Here is a 19,575-nt window from a genome sequence, read left to right on the forward strand (position 1 = left end):
CATCTTGCAGACCTGGCCTGAGCCAAGGCCTGGTGAGCCTCCTCCCTCTCATGTGCAGTGGTTAAGTGCAATAAGTTAAGCAGTGCATTTGGAATTCAGAGAGACCTGGGATGGAAATCCAGCTCTGCCCCTCACCACGGACTTTGGGCAAACAACTTACCCTCTCTGGGCTTTGCTCTCTCATCCGTAAAATGGAGATAATAATAGTACCCACCTCATCAGGAGATACTGCACATCAACACTTGCCCAGACCAGCTTCCCAGGGCTAGGCAAGGAGAGGCCTGACCCAGGAGCCCGGAGAGTGAGGTTCACATCCTGGCTTTGCGAAGAGCTGTGTCCCAACATAGACAGTGAGGTTCCAGGAGAGACAGCCAGTTGGACGACTGGCATCCAGTAACCTAGGCAGGTCTCTTCCCCTCTCTGGGCCTCTGTCTCCTGTCACTCCAGTGGATGCTCCTCAATGTCACCTCCAAGGCCTCTTGTGTCCTCGCATTTCAAGACGGTACCTTGGTTCTTTGAGGGTAGGAGGGCTGGTGTCAGGCACTGCTGAATCCTTGAGAGCCTGTCATTAGAGCTGTCTATTTAGGGACACAGCAAATGTCTTATTAATTATAAAGAAAGGAAACAGACGGATTGTTTAATCATTGTCCTTGCTGAAAGGTTATGCAATTAACTGTATAAATATTCATTAAAAGTTCAAGCAGCTGCCTGCTGCACTCGGGTCTGCAGAACCAGGCCTCCAGAGGTGGTGCAGCCGGTCAAGCCCATTTCAGTCGCCTGGGCTTTGGGCGGAGAGTTTGGGGCTGGTTCTGGGCCACTTCTCTACCCACAGGAACATGTGGGGTTTGAGGGAAAGGGCAGGGCTCTAATCAGAGGAACCTGGACTCTGCCTCTCACTGCTGTGCATCCCTGGGCCAGTTACTTGGTCTCTCTGAGCCTCAGTTTCCTCATCTGTAAAATGGAATGCTTATCTGCAAGGCCGCTGCCCTGCTCCATTCCAGGGGCGCCGCTGACATGAGGATCTTTGTGAATGGTGCCCCTGGAGTTTGCACTCACAGCCTGCAGGGCTTGCTTACCTGGCAGGGTGAGGATAAGTGTGAAAGGGGAAAATATCAAATCATCAGCACAGTGCAGCCTGACACAGTAGGTGCTCAGTAAATATGAGCTTCCTTTCAACTCCTCTGTGAGGTTCTCTTTCCTGAGACCTGGCTCTGGGATATATGGTCGCCTTGTCCCTCCATCCCATTGCTCTCTCAGGGCTCACAAACATACAGAATGCTTCTATCGCTTTTCTGCGAGTGAGTTTAAAAGAGATGAAATATCCTATATCTTTTGAACTTGCAGAATAATAACCCAGGGGTTTTCAAATGGGTGCATGGGAATCGTGGTGGGGTTGGCGGGGAGGACAGGTGGCGAGTTCTAAAATGCAGATTCCTGGGCTCTCTCCTTGAAGTCTGGATTCTGTCTAGTAAGAGCTGGGGCCCAGGAACCTGCACTTCTAACAGCCCCTCCCCACCTTAGTCAGGACTCTGGGAAACACGGGTGGCTTCAGCTCCCTCGTCTTCTGGTGGCCCAGGAGGGGCAGTGCTTACTGAGGTCCCGCAGAGTGTTGGTGCCAGTGGTGCTCTGGAAGGGCCCCACTCCCAACTCCCAGGCCCCTTCGCCACCCTGCACTACAGGCCCAAGGCGGCATCTGTAAAAGGCCTTTGCGTGTCAGCGCTTTCCAGGGCTCCACCTGAGTTACTTGTAAAGGGAAATTTCTGTAAAATGGATCCGTGTATCCTATACTCTCAATGGGTTGCCTCATATTTCATGAAGTGGATTCCTAGGGATAACTTTGGGGTTCACACTTGGGCGTCTGAGGTATTCCTCTCCCATGGCATAGTAGTGTCAGGGGCCTTGACTCAGACACCTGCCCCCCACCCCATCTTGTCTGTGCCCTTTTCTCTATCTCTTGTGGCCTCTCATCCCAGCCATGGAAGTAAGAGGAGGGGAAACTGGTCTGAGGTCAGAGAGAAAAATTGAGGGTAAGGCACCGAAACCCACTGCCTCTGGGGTGCAGCAGACTGTGCCCAGTCTCTGGCATTGGTCATGGCTGACTTAGAACCCTCACTCGTTCTTTACCAGCAGTGTGACTCAGACCCGGGGCTACCACCGTGTAGCACAGCAGTGCTCAGTAGGTGCTCAATGAGGGAATAAACAAGTCCTCATCTGTTAATGTGGAGAATAATAGTAGGTATCACTAATGAGCACTGGGCTGGGCCTTCTCTGAGTGCTTTATGGACGTTAACTTAGTCATCATAACAATCCCATGAGACAGGGAATAGTACTGGCATAGAGATAAGGACTGTTGACCGGGGTAGATAGGCACTGAGTGATGGAGCTAGGATTTGAACCCAGGCTGCCAGGCTCCAGAGCCCGTGCCCTCGACCTCTGTGCTGGAGGCCACGTCATAATCCTCACCCTGGTGGGTTATTGTGAAGATTAAATGGAAGCATCTAGCACTGGGCCTGGCACATCCTAGAGACCACTGAGTTCAGGCCTCCTGTACTCCCTGAAAGGCAGCAGGGAGCCAGCCGTGCAGGTCTGAGATGCATCTGCCTCGGCAGAGTCTGTCACATGGGTCATCCTGGGACGCTCAGGATGAGAGCCATCCCCAGCGCTGATCAGGGTTCTCATTCTTTCTTCCAAATTGAGAATCAAGCCTGGGGCTTCGGGCCCCTGATTGAGTCAGACTCTGATTGCAGCTGCAGTAATTATAGCTGTGTGGTCCCGCCGGGCCCTGCCACGCGGCGACTGCGCTCAGCAGCGGGCTCAGCATCATCGCCGGGGGTGAAGGCTTGGAGTGGGGTGGGTCATACCAGGGGAGTCATTGGGGCCTTGGTGAGCCCTTCAAATCTACAGGTTCAGATCATGGAGTCATTGATCTGGAAGGCAAAAAGAGGCCCAATGGGGCATATCTCGCTCAAGGGCATACAGCTGGGAAATGGCAGAGAAGAATGCGGGGTACAGTGGCTCCATGTTGCTGGAGCTTAAAGGGAGGGTTGGAGGGGGGAGGTGGGGCCGGTGAGGCAGGCAGGGGTTGGTCGGATCAAGGAGGGTCTTGCGTGCCAGGGACCAGGGGGCCATGAAAGGGTGTTAGGCAGGGCAGTGGTGGGGTCCCATGTAGGATTTGCAAAGTCTTAGGGGCAAACAGGGGCTTCTTCTCAGATGAAGAAACAGACATGGGGTAGGAAGGCCCTGATGGATTCCCAGGGCCTCAGGCCAGGTGGCTGGGGCCGGGCAGTAGGACTGGTTGGCACCATATCCTGTGTCCCCCTTGACTAAGACATGCGCGTGTATCTGTCTCCACAGCCAAGCAGGTGTGTCCCGCAGAGAAGCTGAGCTGTGGACCCACCAGCCACAAGTGTGTGCCCGCCTCGTGGCGCTGTGATGGGGAGAAGGACTGCGAGAGTGGAGCAGACGAGGCCGGCTGTGCCACCTGTGAGTCCAGGGTCTCATCCTCAGGGTCTGCCAAGCGTGGTGAGGCAGCTCAGGGAGCAGCGGCTGCTTCTGGGAGGGTCCTGGCTCTCCAGGGGGCGTGGGGGGTAGAGAGGAAAGGGTACTGATCAGAACACTAGTAATGGCCAGGCACTTTGCAGACATTTTCTTCCTTCATCCTCACAATCACCTCATCAGCAGCCGTTATCATCTGCATTTTATGAGTGAGGAAACTGAGGCTCAGACAGATGAGGAAAAGGACCCAAAGCTGAGTGATGGGACTGAGATTCAAACTCAGGTCTGGACAGCAAAGCCCCCATGAGTTCTTACCATGCTGACATCTGCTCATCCATTCCATAAGTCTCTACCGATCTCTGAGCAAGGGCAGGGAGACCAGGGTGGGGGCCGTGGTGAGAACTGGTGGTGGCCTGGGCCAAGGCACTGGAAGTGTCGGGGGGAGGGGGACAGATTCCTGAGGTGTGAAGGACGACTGTTGCTGAAATCTCAGATTTGAGCACAAATGTCACAGGGCGGGGAAGACATTCCCAGCAACCTCGGCAGTGACAGATGGAAGTGGTCACTGGGACTGTTCCACATCACTGAGCCTCAAACACAGGCTTATCTCCTTCCCAGGGAGCAGGCCAGCAGGTTGTGGGCCAGTGGGGCTGTGCTTGTTTCAATTTGATGGGCACCTACTGTGTGCCAGGCCTGGAGCCAGGCTCTGGAAGGGACGATGAGGTGAATCCTACACAGTCCTCCCTCTGGGAGCTCACGATAAATGGGGGAGACAGACTGGCTGTCGATAACTAGGCTGTGATCTGGGCGGTCACTTCTGCCAGGCACTTGCCCGCCCCAGCCCACTCCCTCCACCAGCCTCTGTATTTGCATCCTATCCATCCTTCCTGGCCCAGGGGAAATGCCATCTCTGGAAGCTTCTGAGTCACAGCACTCTGATTCTAAGTCTGGAGTTTGGATGTGTCTGAAGCAGGAAGCATCTGGGTATGCAGGAGATCCTGGCTGGGTCCAGCAGTTTCAAAGCCGCAGTGACGGCACTGGCTTGTTCCTTCAGCTGTGATAATTTTGTGGGGCCTCAGTGATCAATGAGAATCCTCTTCCCTCCTCACCCCCCATAATCAGATGTTTCCTCAGTCATAAGGGTCCTCAGCCACTAGGGCAGGGGATGGGAACAGCCCTGACTAGGGCATGTTGTGGCAGGAATGTTCCCTGTTAACTATAGGAGACGGGTGTTAGAAGGTCTTACTGGGCTTCTCTGCTACAGCTGCCAACCACTTGGGCAAAGGAAAAGGAATTTTCCCTTCTCTCATCCCTCAGATCTTCTTCCATTTGTGAATGCTGCGAGTGGGGTGTCTGGGTGTAGGCTGGAGAATATAGATCTCAAAATTGCTGTCAGCTTCAAAACCTCAGGGAGAATTCAGTATAAAGAAGCACTTCCTCCCAGAACTCTGAACACAGTGAGTCCTCCCTCCCCGGACGTGTACAAGCTGAGTCTGGACAGGAAGGAGGAGAGCTAATCTAGGCATCAGAATAATCTTCAGAGGCAGACATCACAGGGTAGTGTGTGCTTTTCCCACCATCCCAACATCCCGAAAGCCCAGAAGGGGGAAAAATACATCTGTCAGAAACTTGATAGAGCTGTCAGCAACACCTGACAAGAGCTGCCTACATTGTGAAACTGAAGACATCATTCTATTTTATGTTCAATAACAATGAAAAAAGGACATTTTTCTGTCAGAAAATAAAAATACGGACTCTGGGCGCCCCCATGTGGAGAGATCTGGTGCTGCCACCACCATGTTACCTGTGGCCACAGCCACTACATCCGCACCCCACATGGGCCCTCAGACCTCTTCTTGGGCTGTCTGAGGACAGGAAGGAGGGAAGGAGGCATGGAGGTCACTGATCTGAAAACAACTTAATTCTAGGAAGGGAGGAGAAAACCAGAAGGCCGAGAGGAGTCAGAGTAGGAAGGAAGAGCCGCAAACCTGGGATCTGGTTCCTTCGTCACCGTGGACTGACTGTGTGACCCTGGGCAAGCTGCTCCCCTCTCTGGGCCTCGGTTTCCCCATGTGTAAATTGGCAGTTGGTCTGGTGGTCTCTAAGGCCCTCCTAACCTCTGAGCTCAGAGCAGTCCACCAGAGAGGGGAAGCCCAGGGCCGCAGGCAGGGCCAGTGATCTGTGCCCTTAACTGCTGAACGTCCCTTACTTACTCCTCACACCGAGCTGGTCCAGCATCCATCCACTTCACATCCACCCACTGCAGGGAGCTCTGTGCCAGGCCCTCAGGGCAAGGTGGGTCAGTCTCGCAGTTGGTCCCCAGGCAGCTTGTGATGGGGGGGCAGATGAAGAAGGACATGAGACCCAGACACCTGAGCAGCCTGTGAAGGGCACCTGAAAGGAGAGCAGAGGTGGAGGGAGACCTCCCAAGCAGAGGAGCACAAAGCGTTTTATGAAAGAGGTGGAATTTGGGTCCTTGAAGAAGGAGAACTCATCACTGTGGAATGTAGAGATGGTGGGCGCGAGGTGGGTACCCAGCAGAGAACAGCTTGGGCAAAGGCCCAGAGGTGGGAACATGTGCAGATGGTCTAGTGTTGCTGAAGCCAGGGTGTGTGAGGTGATGGAGCAGAGCAGTGGCTCCAGGCCAGTGGCCTTGGATGGCAGGCCCCGGCACTCAGATGGGCTAGTGCTGGGGGCGAGGTGGGCCCTGAGCTGTGCTGTATGGAAACAGCCCCACACCTTGTTCCCTGGAAGGGTCAGTGCCATGTTACCTTTCCTAGGAACATCACCAAGTCCTTCAAGACAGGCACTGCTCTGCAGCTTTAGAGACTCTCCTGGTCCCACCATCCTGCTGGCAGCAGGCAGGAATTCTCAGTCCCAGTGAGGCTGGGGAGGCTGGGGGTGGGGGGCGGCAGGGTGTTGCCCAAGGTCACCAGCATGACCCTGGCAGGACCCGGAACGGAAGCCCCCTTTGCCGTCTCTGACCACATGGCCACCATTCGGTCCCCAGGCGGGGCTCCTTCTGGCCCAGAGGTGAGGGTCAGGGCCCCTGCAGCAAGACCGGCGGGCCCGGGTAGCCGGGATGTGGTCCGGCGGGCCGACCGGCTCTCTGTCCCGCGCAGTGTGCGCCCCGCACGAGTTCCAGTGCAGCAACCGCTCGTGCCTGGCCGCCGTGTTCGTGTGCGATGGCGACGACGACTGCGGCGACGGCAGCGACGAGCGCGGCTGCGCCGACCCGGCCTGCGGGCCCCGCGAGTTCCGCTGCGGCGGCGACGGCGGCGCCTGCATCCCCGAGCGCTGGGTCTGCGACCGCCAGTTCGACTGCGAGGACCGCGCCGACGAGGCGGCCCAGCTGTGCGGCCGCGCCCGGGGCCCACGCCTGCGCCCGCCGCCTGCACCGCCGCCGCCCAGTTCGCCTGCCGCAGCGGCGAGTGCGTGCACCTGGGCTGGCGCTGCGACGGCGACCGCGACTGCAAGGACAAGTCGGACGAGGCCGACTGCCGTAAGCCCCCGCCGCCCCGTATCGCGCGGCCCCGCCGCTCGGCCTGGCACCCGTCCACCAGGCGCGGCCTCCTAACTCGCCTGCGGAGGAGAGTGAGCCTGGGAAAAGTGAAGTGACGTGGCTCAGGTCACTTGGCTCCTGAGCTGCGGAGCTCAGGTCTAACTCCAGAGGCCAAGGGTCTTCACGGGTACCTGTGTCCTTTGGTGATGGCCTCCCTGTCATACTTCCCACTGCTGCCTTTCTCCGTCCCAGGCAGTCCCCCACTGGTTCCAGTGCCTGGAGACCTGGGTAACGCCCCCAACCCTCCCTACCCGCTGGGCCTGCTGTCCTTTAAGGCCTGGCCCAGACTCCTCCCACCTTCCCAGCTGGGCTGGGTGTCTCCCCTGGGCCACCGCAGGTGCCTGAGACACCCTCTCTTACAGCACATCTCCCACTGTGCGGTCCTCAGCTGTTCATTCCTCAGCTCCCCTCTGCACCCTGAGCTCCTAGAGGGTGAGGAGGCTCCTAGCAGTCTCTGGGTTCCCCACTCCAGCACAGTGCCCCCAAACGCAGTGGGTACCCAGGAAGGGTTTGCTGAAGGGATGAAGTCATTAAGTAATGAACACGAAACTCAAAAGAAGGCCAGGTGTCTGCCCTGGGGGGGTGGCTCTGGGGAGAGGCGGTGGAGGAGAAACAGGAGACCTGAGTTTTAGTCCTGGCTCTGCCAGCCAGAGTGCTGTGTGACCCTGGGTGAGGCCTTGCCTCTCTCTGAGCTTCAGTCTCCCCATCTGTATACTGGAAGTGCCTCGGCCAGGTGTCCTTGAGGACTCCCAAGCTCAGCCACTGGTTCTGATCTTGCCAGGGGTGGATATGGGGTGGGGGGAGGACAGCTGTCCCGATACCCCAGTGGCTCTGACTCTCTCCTCTTGTCCTCTCTTGGCAGCACTGGGGACCTGCCGTGGGGACGAGTTCCAGTGTGGGGATGGGACTTGTGTCCCTGCAGTCAAGCTCTGCAACCAGGAACAGGACTGTCCAGACGGGAGTGACGAAGCTGGCTGCCTGCAGGGTGCGTGTGGAGGCAAGGGGCAGCATCCTCCGTGAGGAAAAGCCCTGAGCTCTCCCCTGGCTCGGAGAGCAGAGCTGGGAGAGGTCTCCCCTTGGTCCCTGAGATGCGTCTTCCCGCAGAGCATCACCTGCCCCTAAATCACCCGGATCCCCTCCCTGGGGTCCTAGTGGCACCAGAACTAGATTTTTAAGGACTTTGCAAAAGCTGAAAGGGGGTCATGTCCCCCCCCAGGGAGACACGAACGGGCACTGCAGGAAGTCCAGCCCCCACCATTTGTCCACGTCCAAGCCTCCAAGCAGGTCTCCCACTAGTTCCCAGTCTGAGCAGAGGCAGGGTCCTGTTCCCCAGGGAGCCCCCTTAATTCTCAGATGGCTCTCTGGTCATCACTCACCCCCTGTAGGAGCAGGGACCCTGACCTACTGGTCATCTGTGGAAATGGATAAAGGGTTGGGCAGTAAGGCAGCGTCCCCTATCCAGGGCCTCTGGGGCAAAGGTCCCCCTCAGAAGCTCAGTCCAGTCCCCAGGATCTCTGTAGAGCTGCTGCTTTTTCCTCCCAGGGCCCCAGGACTGCCAGATCAGATGCAGACCCCTGGCCCTGCCAAGCTAGTTGATGCTTGGGTTCCTGATTATCCCTAGGGTCCTGTCCTGTGAGCAGAGCTCTCATCAACCCTGTATTCAGCGGTCTGTCCTGGGCCACCCTCTAGAGACCAGTGGGGACTGGGGCTGGGACTCTGCTTGCCTCTCATGGGCCCGGCCCAGCCCAGCCCTCCCTGCCCAAGGCCTCACAGGTGCTGTCCACTCTTTTGTCTGGCCCGACAGAGTCAACATGTGAGGGTCCGCGCAGATTTCAGTGTAAGAGTGGCGAGTGTGTGGACGGCGGGAAAGTGTGTGATGCTCAGAGGGACTGCCGGGACTGGTCGGATGAGCCTCTGAAAGAGTGTGGTACAGTACCTGTCTACAGAACCTGTCTACTGCTGGACTAACCCTCCCTGCCACGCCGCCTCCTGGCATCTGGGCCAAGGCCCCCGCCTCCCCTCTGCATATTTTCTCCTCTGACCCTCTCTCTGGACTCATGCGCTGTCCTGTGGCCTCAGGCAGGGCTCTCTGCCTTTGGGGCCTCTTGTTCTGCATCTCTACAAATCTAAGGGCTTTTCCTTTCCACCCCAGGTGCTCAAAAATCATGTTTCCTCTCACAAACCCGGCCTCTCCTCCTCAGTCCTTCTACATTCAGTAGTCTAAAATGTCCTCTCTTCCTCAGTGTTTCTGCCCTGGCCTGTGAGGACTTCCAGCCCCCTGCAGGAGTTCCTGCAGAGGGAGAGGTGGGACAGTAGGCAGTTGGCCAATTAAGGCACATCTCAAGGCCACCTAGCTCAGGCCAGGCCTGGGTAAGAGCAGTGCAGACCCAGCAGCAGAAGGGGGCACCATCCTGAGCCCTGAGGAGCTTGGACTTTCTGAGAGACCACACTTACATGCTGGACATGAGTGAGGAGCAGAATGAGGTGGCTGTCCTCATGGCTAGAGCTGTCAGGGTAGGTTCCAAGGTAAAAAGAACGGGAGAGTCTGGGCTGTAGGTGTGGTGGGCATCCCAGAGAACATGCTGGAAACCCAGTAAGGGCTCCAGGAAGGTTCACTTCTGAGGTCAGGGGTTTGGCCAGAGAATTCCTGGTAAGACAGAGCCTACCTTCCTGGCAGACCCATTCACCCAGTACCTCCCCTCTTGGGCACTCAGAGGAGCTTCATTCTCTGGAGCCCCCCAAGAACAGAATGTTTCTGCCCCTTTTGAAGATTTAAAAATTGATTTTGAAGGAAGAGTAGCTGGGCGAAGGTCACTCAGCCTCCATCTGAGCTTGTAGGAGACAGACTCCCCACTACCCCCTTAGAAGCCCTGCCCAGAAAAGTCCCAGAAGAAGGAACCTATGGAAAGGAGGATAGGGAAGCAGGAGAACTGAGCCTAGACCCCTGCTCCACCCAGCTTTGGAGCTAGCCAGGGACTACTAACCGACTAGACTCTCTTCTCTCTTGTCTTTTGCATGACACACCAAAGAGAAGTAGGTACGCATGCGTTTGTGTCTCTGTGCTGGTGAGAGGTCAGTATCTGTATCCATGACTCCTTCTCTGAGTAAAGCAAGGGAACTGCATCACATGTCTGTCTCTGTGTGTGTTCCCCCGTCTGAGAATGTGGAGTGCATGGGCCTGTCTGCGCCTCTGCACGTAAGCTTGTGTGTGTGTGTGTGTGTGTGTGTGTGTGTGTATGCGCGTGTGTGTTTATGCATGCAGGTGTGCGCATGCAGGTGTATGCACGTGCTGGGGAAAGTGACACTGCCCCTTCCTTCCATGGTGGACCTCTCTGGAGCACTGCCCCTCTCCTCCCCTGCAGGCCTCCCAGCAGAATCACTTCCTGGCTAGATAGACTTGGGAAGGCCCAGAGAATCCCTTTCAGCCTCTGCCTTGGTGCTGGCCTTCCAGGGAAGGGGACACAGATGGACAGGTCCAGACCCATTACCCATTCTCTAGCCCCAACCTACTTCAGCCCTGGAGGACTCTGTGCCTTCCTCTTTCATAGACAACTGAATCACCTTGAGCTCTCTCCTTTCCCCTTTCAGAGCCATCCTACACATGCCAGTCCATCAAGTGCTCAGTAAATACAGTTGTTGAGTTGCTGCTACCTGCAAAAGGAGAGGGAGGAAGTGGGTAGATGCATGAATGAGACAGTGAGTGAGTCGGCGAACAAATGAATGGATGGCGCTAGGGGAATAATATGGTGTGGGAGTGGTCAAGAAAGGCTGGAGTGACAGATTCCTGGAGGTGGTACCCCACAGAGACCACCCCAAAGTTCATGGCTCAGCCTACCCTGAGAGGCTGGGGCTTCCCAGGGCTGGGCCTGGCTGAGTCACCCCCGGCCCCTCAGTCATGAGGTTGCTGTGGTCTTGTTCTTTCAGTTCCGCCAACGTCCTGGGGAAACAGGAGGAGGCCCAGGGGTAAAGGGGGACATTCCCTAAGCATGGCTCAGGCTGGAGGTGGGGCACCCACAGCTGTGCATGGCCTGGGGTGGGCAGCTCAGACCAGCTGTGTTCATGGCCATGGCTGGCTCAGCTCAGCTCTGCTTGGCTTGGCTGGAGTGGTGGTGCATGAGCCTGGTGGGCAGAGGGGTGGCATGGCACCTTCCCTTGGCTTGCAGAATTAACCCTCTGTGATTCTAAAGCTCAGAAGATGCTGTGAGAACTGGGTGAGCCTTGGTCCTAGCCTCCCTGACCTCCCCTAGGACCCTGCCAGAAGGTGGGGGGAGTGTAGGTCGGGGGAAGCAGATGTCCTCCTGGCGTCCCTTCATCCCTTGTAGCAGTTGGTAATCCCAGGACCAGGCCCGTGACTAAGTATAGGAATAGAGATAGGTGCTAAGAGCAGAGGAAGTGAAAAAAAATCCATCATATTAGTTTGTGGTAGAAGAGAATTGACTCAGCAATAGCTCTGTGTAGAAAAGGGCCTGGGAGTCGCAGATAACCAAAAGCTCAACAGGGGCCAACCTTTGTTGTTCAGACCCCTTCTGGGTGGCAGACTAGCTCTGGGCCCTGTCCAGAGAGGGACATGGACAGATGGAGTGTATCCAGAGAAAGCCACCTGAATGGCAGGGGACCAGAAATCAGTGCTTTTAGGAGATTCTGAGGGAGCCATTGGACTGTGGCTAACCCCACACAGCAGAGCTGGGAGTGGGGGCAGAAGCTAAAGGGTGGCCGATCCTGTGAGGAAGAACTTTATAACAGGCAGTGCTGTTCCAGGGGTAACTAGCTGCCTCAGGAGGGAAGTGGGCTCCCTGAGGCTGGAGATGTTCAAGTAAGGGCACTTCAGAAGGATTCTTGGGGTATCCTGAGGGTTGAACATGGTACACGCAGGCCCCTTGAACTCTAAGGTCACGAGGAATGAGGAGCTGTAAGAAACGTGTTTGTGAAAGGAAAGACCTTAGTTAGCCTAGCTGCCTCCAGCCTGGTGGTGGACAGAGCCCTGGCCTGAGAGGCAGAGGACCTGAGTTCTGGTTCCACTCTGTCCCTGTCTGTGTGTCTGGCCTTGAGCCAGGATCTGCCCCTCTCTGCACCTCCTCTCGCCCAGTCACCTGGTTAATGAGCCTGAGGCTTGATGAGGTTGCAGAGCACACTGGCTCCGTGGCAGTTCTGCTGCCCTGAGTCTGCTGCAGCTCTAGGCCCCACCCCTGCCCTGCCTCCACCCCAGTCTGGGCTCTTGGACCCTCAGGAGCCCACGTCCCTCCCCAGGGCTGAACGAGTGTCTGCACAACAATGGTGGCTGCTCCCACATCTGCTCCGACCTCAAGATTGGCTTTGAGTGCACATGCCCAGCAGGCTACCGGCTCTTGGACCAGAAGACCTGTGGCGGTGAGACCCTCCCCTCACCCCCTCAAGCAGAGGCAGATCCTCCTGCCAGTTCTGACCTCTGCTTCTCCCCACAGACATTGACGAGTGTGAGGACCCAGACGCCTGCAGCCAGATCTGTGTCAACTACAAAGGCTACTTTAAGTGCGAGTGCCACCCTGGCTACGAGATGGACACACTGACCAAGAACTGCAAGGCTGTCGGTATGGACATGCAAAGGTGGGGGGCAGGCAGGCAGCTCTGAGGGGGTACAGAAAGCAGCACGTTTCCACATATGTGAGGAGCGGATGTGCGTGCATGCATGCGTGGGCAGACACTGTGCTCAGAGTGCAAATATATGTTATACGCACAATGCACTGCACACTAACACCCACACAGACACTGCAGAGAGCCACCCAGTCAGCCCACAGAGATTGCACTCGCACAGGACCCAACGTATAGACACAAACTGGACTACACAGCCTGGGCAGCCCACACACAGAGCATGACACGTGCAGACCTATTCATTGATCAGTTCAGCCAACTGAACTCTCATTTTATTCAATTCTTTATACTGAGCACCTAACGTTGTAGACACTGGGGATTCAGCAGTAAGCAAAATCCCTGTCTGCCCTCATGGGACTTACATCCTCGGGGGTGAGACAAACAAGAAATCAGATAAATAGATCAAATACAGGGCATGGCAGATGGTGATCAGGGTTCAGGAGAAACGTAAAGTAAGGAAGGGGACAGGGAGATCCAGGAGGGCAGTGGGTCACAGTTTTAGATGGAGTGGTCAAGGAACCCCTCACTGACATTTGAGTAAAGACCTGAAGGAGGTAAAGGAGTGAGCCATGCACTTATGTACAGGAACTGCATTTCAGGCCGAAGGAACAGAAAGTGCAGAGACCCTAAGGCAGGAGCATGCCTGGTGTATTCAGATAACAACGAGGAAGCCAGTGCCACTGGAGCAAGAAGAATAGGAGGAGATGAAGTCAGAGAGGTGACTCAAAGGCCTTCTAGACCATTATAAGGGCTGACTTCCGATTTTACTCTAAGTCAGGGGGGAGCCTTTGAGAGTTTTGAGTAGAGGAGGGACATGGTGTGCCTTACATTTTAACAGGCTCTCTCTGGTTGCTGTGTTGAAAATAGACTGTAGGGGACAAGGGAGGAAGCAGGGAAACCATTTAAGAGGTTTTTGCAAGACAGTCACGTGCCACATAATGATGCTTCAGTCAACGAAACACATATATGACGGACCACATATTTGACGGTGGCCCCATAAGATTAGTACCATATAGCCTGGGTGTGTAGTAGGCTACACCATCTAGGTTTGTGTAAGTACACTCTATGGTGTTCGCACAACAATGAAATCGCCTAACGACGCATTTCTCAGAACATATCCCATCACATGACTATAATCCAGAAGAGAGGCAGGCGATGGTGGCTTGGACCAGGGTGTTGCAGTAGGAATAATGAGAAGCGGACAGACTGGATATATTTGGAAGATCAGGATTTATTTTCAAGCAACAGGATTTGTATGAATTGAATGTGGGATGTGAGAGAAAACAAGGAGTCCAAGATGACTCCAAGGTTTTTGGCCAAGCAATTAGAAAAATACCATTGCTATTTATGGACTTGGGAAAAATGGTGAGAAAAGCAGGTTTGGGGGAATATTACACTGATTTGGACATGATAAGTTTAAGAAAACTGTTCAGACATCTAAGTGGAAGTACTGAATAGGCAGTTGGATATATGAGTCTGGAGTTCAGATGTACAACACAATACACAATGCATAGATTATAACAAGACAGCAGGCGCAGTAATTGACATGTAGCCCATATACCCAAAAACATACCACCCAAACTGTATAACACATATATTAGCACATCACATGTAACATGCAACCTGTGTTTACCACCACTTGGGACACGTGATATACAACACGGATTATATACATGCAGTGGAGACAACACACAACTGCTCATGTATACACAAAACCCCCACAGATGAATATCTGAAGTGCAGTTACACGAGAATTCAAACCATAAACACACAGGGTTCCTGTCATAGTCACAGCTCTCAGTAAAAATCACCACAAGATACCCTGTGACCCAGCTCCTGCCTTGAGGAAGACCAAGTGTGTCATCGCTCTCATTTTGGGATGAGGAAAGTCAGTTTGTCAGTGGCAGAGCTGGGCCCTGAACCCAGCGCTCCTCCTGTCTCCTTCCTGTACTGGGAGCCCTATTTTCCTGTGCTCTCTGTTGTACCACGCCCTTGCTCTCACCCTCACCCTGCTTGGAAATAGTCTCCATCACTACACACGGGTCATAGCCCCCACCCGGGGCCCCACATGGCTCTGTGCTGATCCCACCCTGCCCCGGGAAACACATTAGCCTGGCACAGAAGCACAGTGACAGGGACCAGGTGGCCTGCAGAAGTGTCAGCTGGAAAACAAGATGGGGAGAAGGCATAGGTAGCTCCAGGGACAGGTGTTACCCCTCAGTGTTGGTGCTTGAGAGTAGCCCGATACATCTGAGAACAGGCTGGGGGAGTGGCACCTGTGCTGGGTGCCCTCCTAGGCCTGTGGGACAGTGACCCTCCCTATGGAGCAGCCAGGAATGTCTGGGTCGCTGATGATCTTTCTAAAATCTAATCCTAAGTCTGAAAATGAGTTTGTGTATACATAGGCAGTTGTGTGTTGTCTCCATTACATGTATATAATCTGTCATATATTACACACATCCTACCCCAGCTAGTGGCTCAGAATAAAGTGCAGACTCTTCACCTAGCTCACAGACCCTTTGTGATCTGGCCCTGCCAGCCTCTGCAGCTTCATCTCTTGCCATGTCCCCAAATACTCTCTCTGTATAAACTAAGGACTCACAACGACCTCCTTAAATCTCCTCCCTCGAGTCTCACCCCTAGCCCTGATGTCTGTTCTCTGCACTGCAGCCTCATTCATCTTTCTAAAATACTTAATGCTCACGTTTGCCCCTTCTTGAACATTGCAGTGGGGCCCTAAGCAGAGGAGGTGGTAGTTGCTGGGGAGAAATGCATTCTAGATAGAGGGGATGACTTGAGCAAAGGCCCCGAGGCAGCAAAGCTCTGCTGTGGCTATGTAATGACAGGCAGTCTGGTGGCTGGAATCAAGGTGTGTTAGGAGGGGTGAGTGATGAGGCAGGATGGCGAGCTTGGGGTCACACTGCAGAAGGCCTTCAGTGCAAGCCCACGGAAGAAATGGAGAATCATAAAAGATTTTGAGGGACTTTGTGTCTAAGAAGAAGAATAAAAATCCTCCTGTTATGTGTGGTGCTTTGCATCTTATGATTTTTGTACCCATTAGTTCATCTGCTCCTCTAACCTGTGAGGTAGGAATTGTCACTCCTTTTTAATAGGAAAATGAGGCATCACCCAGCAAACCAGTGGCAGAGCCTTGGTCTCCAGACTCCCTGCCTCTTGCACTGACCCTTTCTCTCTTGACCTCCCTGCATGGCAGCTGGCAGAAGTCCGTCGCTAATCTTCACCAACCGGCACGAAGTACGGAGGATAGACCTGGTGAAGCGGGACTACTTGCGCCTCATCCCCATGCTCAAGAACGTCGTGGCACTGGATGTCGAAGTTGCCACCAATCGCATCTACTGGTGTGACCTCTCCTACCGCAAGATCTACAGGTGAGCAGTGGCAGGTGTCCTGCATCCAGGCCTGGGTGGGGGCAGGGGCTGACAGAGGAGGAGAAGAAGGGCAGCCTCTGCACCCCTTTTGCCTCCAGGATTCCCCAGGACAGAGTTGGGGCTTGGGAAGGGATGCAGGATCACAGTGGATATGGAACTGCTGGGACTTCTCCACCCCCTGGGCGGGCCTAGGCTGAGGGCTCAGTTGGGAGAGCAGCTTTGAGCCCCACACACCTGGGCTTTGACTGACCTCTGGTGGCGTAGTGGGGCAGTGCAGGACACAGGAAATGTTCAGCCAGAGCAGAAAGGAAGAAATCCCTGGCTTTGGTGAGGAATTTCAAAGCAGCTCACATATCCGTGTGTTGGATCCTGGGGACTCAAAGATGACTCAAACCTGATCCTGCCTGGAGGATCCCACTCATAACACAGTGACATCCACTGTGATAATCATGCAGGGAAAGTACAGAGGAGGCCTCTGACTCAATCTGGGGGTCAGGGAAATCTTCCTGGATGGCACTACCCGCAATCTAGCCCTTCACACCAGTCAGTGGACCTTGGCTCTCAGGAAGGCTCCTCACACACATGAGGAGGCTTTCTGCTAGGTCTTTCTCAGATACCACAAGCCTGCCTCCTTGCATGCTCAGGCCCCCTTCTGGCAGCCATGTCCTTTCTTTAACCTGAGTCCCATGTGACAGGACAGGCTCTGGCTAGACTGTTGTAAGAAGGATGGGATTGGGCCGGCCCCGTGGCTTAGCGGTTAAGTGCGCGCGCTCCGCTGCTGGCGGCCCGGCGGCCTGGGTTCGGATCCCGGGCGCGCACCGACGCACCGCTTCTCCGGCCATGCTGAGGCCGCGTCCCACATACAGCAACTAGAAGGATGTGCAGCTATGACACACAACTATCTACTGGGGCTTTGGGGGAAAAAATAAATAAATAAAAATTTAAAAAAATTTAAAAACAAAAGAAGGATGGGATGGATGGATGGCAGCAAGTATACCAAGTGCTCCTCACGGACAACTCAAAGCCTGCCACACCCCAAACACCCAGAGACACACACTGAGTTCACAGTCACACCCAGAAACAGCTAGAGCAGTGCCTGTCCATCAGCTGTGACTGAAAGAGGCAGGATTTGATGACAGACTGGATATGGGGCTGAAGGAGGAAGAGTAAAAATGAACTCCTGGGGTCACTTTGGGAGTTTCGATTTCTGGCTTGGGAGGTTTCGTGGACAGTGGTGCTGTTCTCTGAGATGGGGGCAGTGGAGGGGGTGGAGTGGGGGCTGGGCAGTCTGCCTGGCTGGCTGAGGGAAGGGGAATGGGGATGAGCAGTTTTGCATGTGTTGAGTTCAAGGTGTCCATGGGGCATCCGAGGCAAGCCAGTTGGCTTTCCAACCTGGAGCTTAAGAGAGTTGTTGGGATGGGAAGGTGAGAGTTGTGGATGGCAGTGGGCACTGTGGAACAAATTGCCCAGAGAGAGGGTGTGGGAGAGAAGCGTTTGGGAGACAGGCAGTCCTGTAAGGTTGCCTCCTGAGTGTCTACTGTATTATCAGCCCCTTCTCTCCATTCTCACTGGCACAACCCTTCTGCAGACCCTCTTCATCTCTCACCTGGATGCTGGATGCTGTAACAGCCTCCTAACCAGTCTCCTGCCTTCATTCCATCCCCTTCCAATCCAGCTCATATTCCATGGGTGCCACAGTGATCTAACATGCCTATCTGACCATGTCCTTCGACCTATTCAGTTACCCTCTCCAGGATAAAATCCTGACTCCTTAGTATGGCATGCAGAGCCTGTCAGGATGTGGCCCCTGCCTGTAGTTACTTCCAGTCTTACATCCCACATATCCCGCTCTACCCCCACTGAATATCTCACTATTCCAGAATGCACACCTCTGGGCATTTGCACATGCTGTTCCCTCTGCTTTCTGTTCTCTGTGTTCCTGGTAAACTAGTCCTTCAGGACTCAACTACAAAGCCTTCTCCAACCCTCCAGGATGATATAGTCTCCATTTCTCTACTGCTATAGCCTCTAATGCTTTCTGTAATCATCTTGTACTGTAATTATCTGGCTGTACATTTCTATTCCCCACTAAACTTAGCTCCTCGAGGCCAGAGGCTCTGGCTGATTCAAGCCTGTATCTTTCCCTGGTGGCCCAGGGAGTGTGTTGAACAGAAATTAGCCAAGTTCCTCTGAAATCCACTGCCATGGCACAGAGGGAAGAAAGAGAGGGGAAGGGTGCACAGGCAGCTCCAGACAGACCATGGGTGGAACACCTGCCCCATGGCCAGCTCTGGTTGCTCCTAGCGCCTACATGGACAAGGCCAGTGACCCGGCAGAGCAGGAGGTCCTCATTGATGAGCAGCTGCACTCTCCAGAGGGCCTGGCAGTGGACTGGGTCCACAAGCACATCTACTGGACTGACTCGGGCAACAAGACCATCTCAGTGGCCAAAGTCGATGGCAGCCGCCGTTGCACTCTCTTCAGCCATAACCTCAGTGAACCCCGGGCCATTGCTGTTGACCCCCTGCAAGGGTGAGTGTCCCCACTTGGAACTTGCCATTCTCCCACTGCAGGTGCTCAGTCCTCATGTGTCTGTCACAAGAGCTATCTTGAGGGCTTCGGAAGGTTCTGGGCCACTCAGACACAGCCCATAGGGAAGAAAGTCCACGTAGGCCCCTCAGCCTGTTAACCCCTGACCAAGAGTTCTTTGGACATTTGTCACCAGGGTTCTCCTGAGACTCAGCTGCTCACTCATCATATCGTAGAATCAGAGCATCTCGGAGCAGAATAGGGCTCTAGAGATTGCCTAGTAGAAGCTCCTAGTGGAAAGTCTTTCCTCAGGCTATTGCATGCTGCAGGTGGGCATCTGGTGGCTGCTCACACACTTCCAGAGAAACAGGGAGCTCATTACTTCCCATAGGGCCTGATTCATTTTGGAGCAGCTTTGCCCATTGGAAAGAGGTTTTTTTTTTCTCATATTCTCAAATCTGTCTCCCTTTGACTTCCTCCAATGGCTTCTGGAGTCACATCAAACATGTCTACTCCCTGCTCTGCAGGACAGCCAGCGAGATTTGAGGACCAAGATCACTGGGTCTCCTCTGCTCCAGGCTGCCGAACTCCTCCTCACCTCTGTTGCCCACAGTCTCTGGGCCCCTCACCACCCAGGCTGCCCTGCTCTGGCCACACCTCCATATTGTGGGTAGTGGATTCTGAACAGAGCAGGACCGCATCCCTCCCTCAGTGGGGATGTCCTAAGATGGCTTGGTTTTTCAGCAGCTATATCATATTAAGTTTACCAGCATCACCAGCTTCTTCTTGCTGCTGTTTCCATAAGTGTCGAACAGGGGTAAGAAAACCCTCTTCTTCCAGTGAAGGCAGCTGGGGGCGAGGGTGGCCACCTGAGGATGTACAAGGCCTTGGGAAGTGACTGACAGCTGCCATTTAATGAGCATGCATCAGGTGCACACAGCACAGTACTAGGCACTCGAGACACGTACTGAG

At 54.6% G+C, this 19,575-nt stretch overlaps 1 protein-coding gene across 1 annotated transcript in view; it reads left to right on the forward strand.

Annotated features, from left to right (window-relative positions):
- Window positions 1–19,575, forward strand: part of LRP8 (LDL receptor related protein 8) — a 78,396-nt gene that overhangs the window by 41,194 nt on the left and 17,627 nt on the right. The window contains 9 exon segments of the mRNA XM_087445912.1: window positions 3,355–3,483; window positions 6,618–6,860; window positions 6,863–6,997; window positions 7,920–8,042; window positions 8,862–8,984; window positions 12,305–12,424; window positions 12,499–12,624; window positions 15,900–16,074; window positions 18,379–18,606. Of these exon segments, the coding sequence (XP_087302038.1) occupies window positions 3,355–3,483; window positions 6,618–6,860; window positions 6,863–6,997; window positions 7,920–8,042; window positions 8,862–8,984; window positions 12,305–12,424; window positions 12,499–12,624; window positions 15,900–16,074; window positions 18,379–18,606 (1,402 nt within the window).

Source organism: Ceratotherium simum, chromosome 22 (genome assembly GCF_057802395.1).
Source record: "Ceratotherium simum simum isolate JZ-2026a chromosome 22, ASM5780239v1, whole genome shotgun sequence".
In the NCBI taxonomy this organism is placed as follows: domain Eukaryota; kingdom Metazoa; phylum Chordata; class Mammalia; order Perissodactyla; family Rhinocerotidae; genus Ceratotherium; species Ceratotherium simum.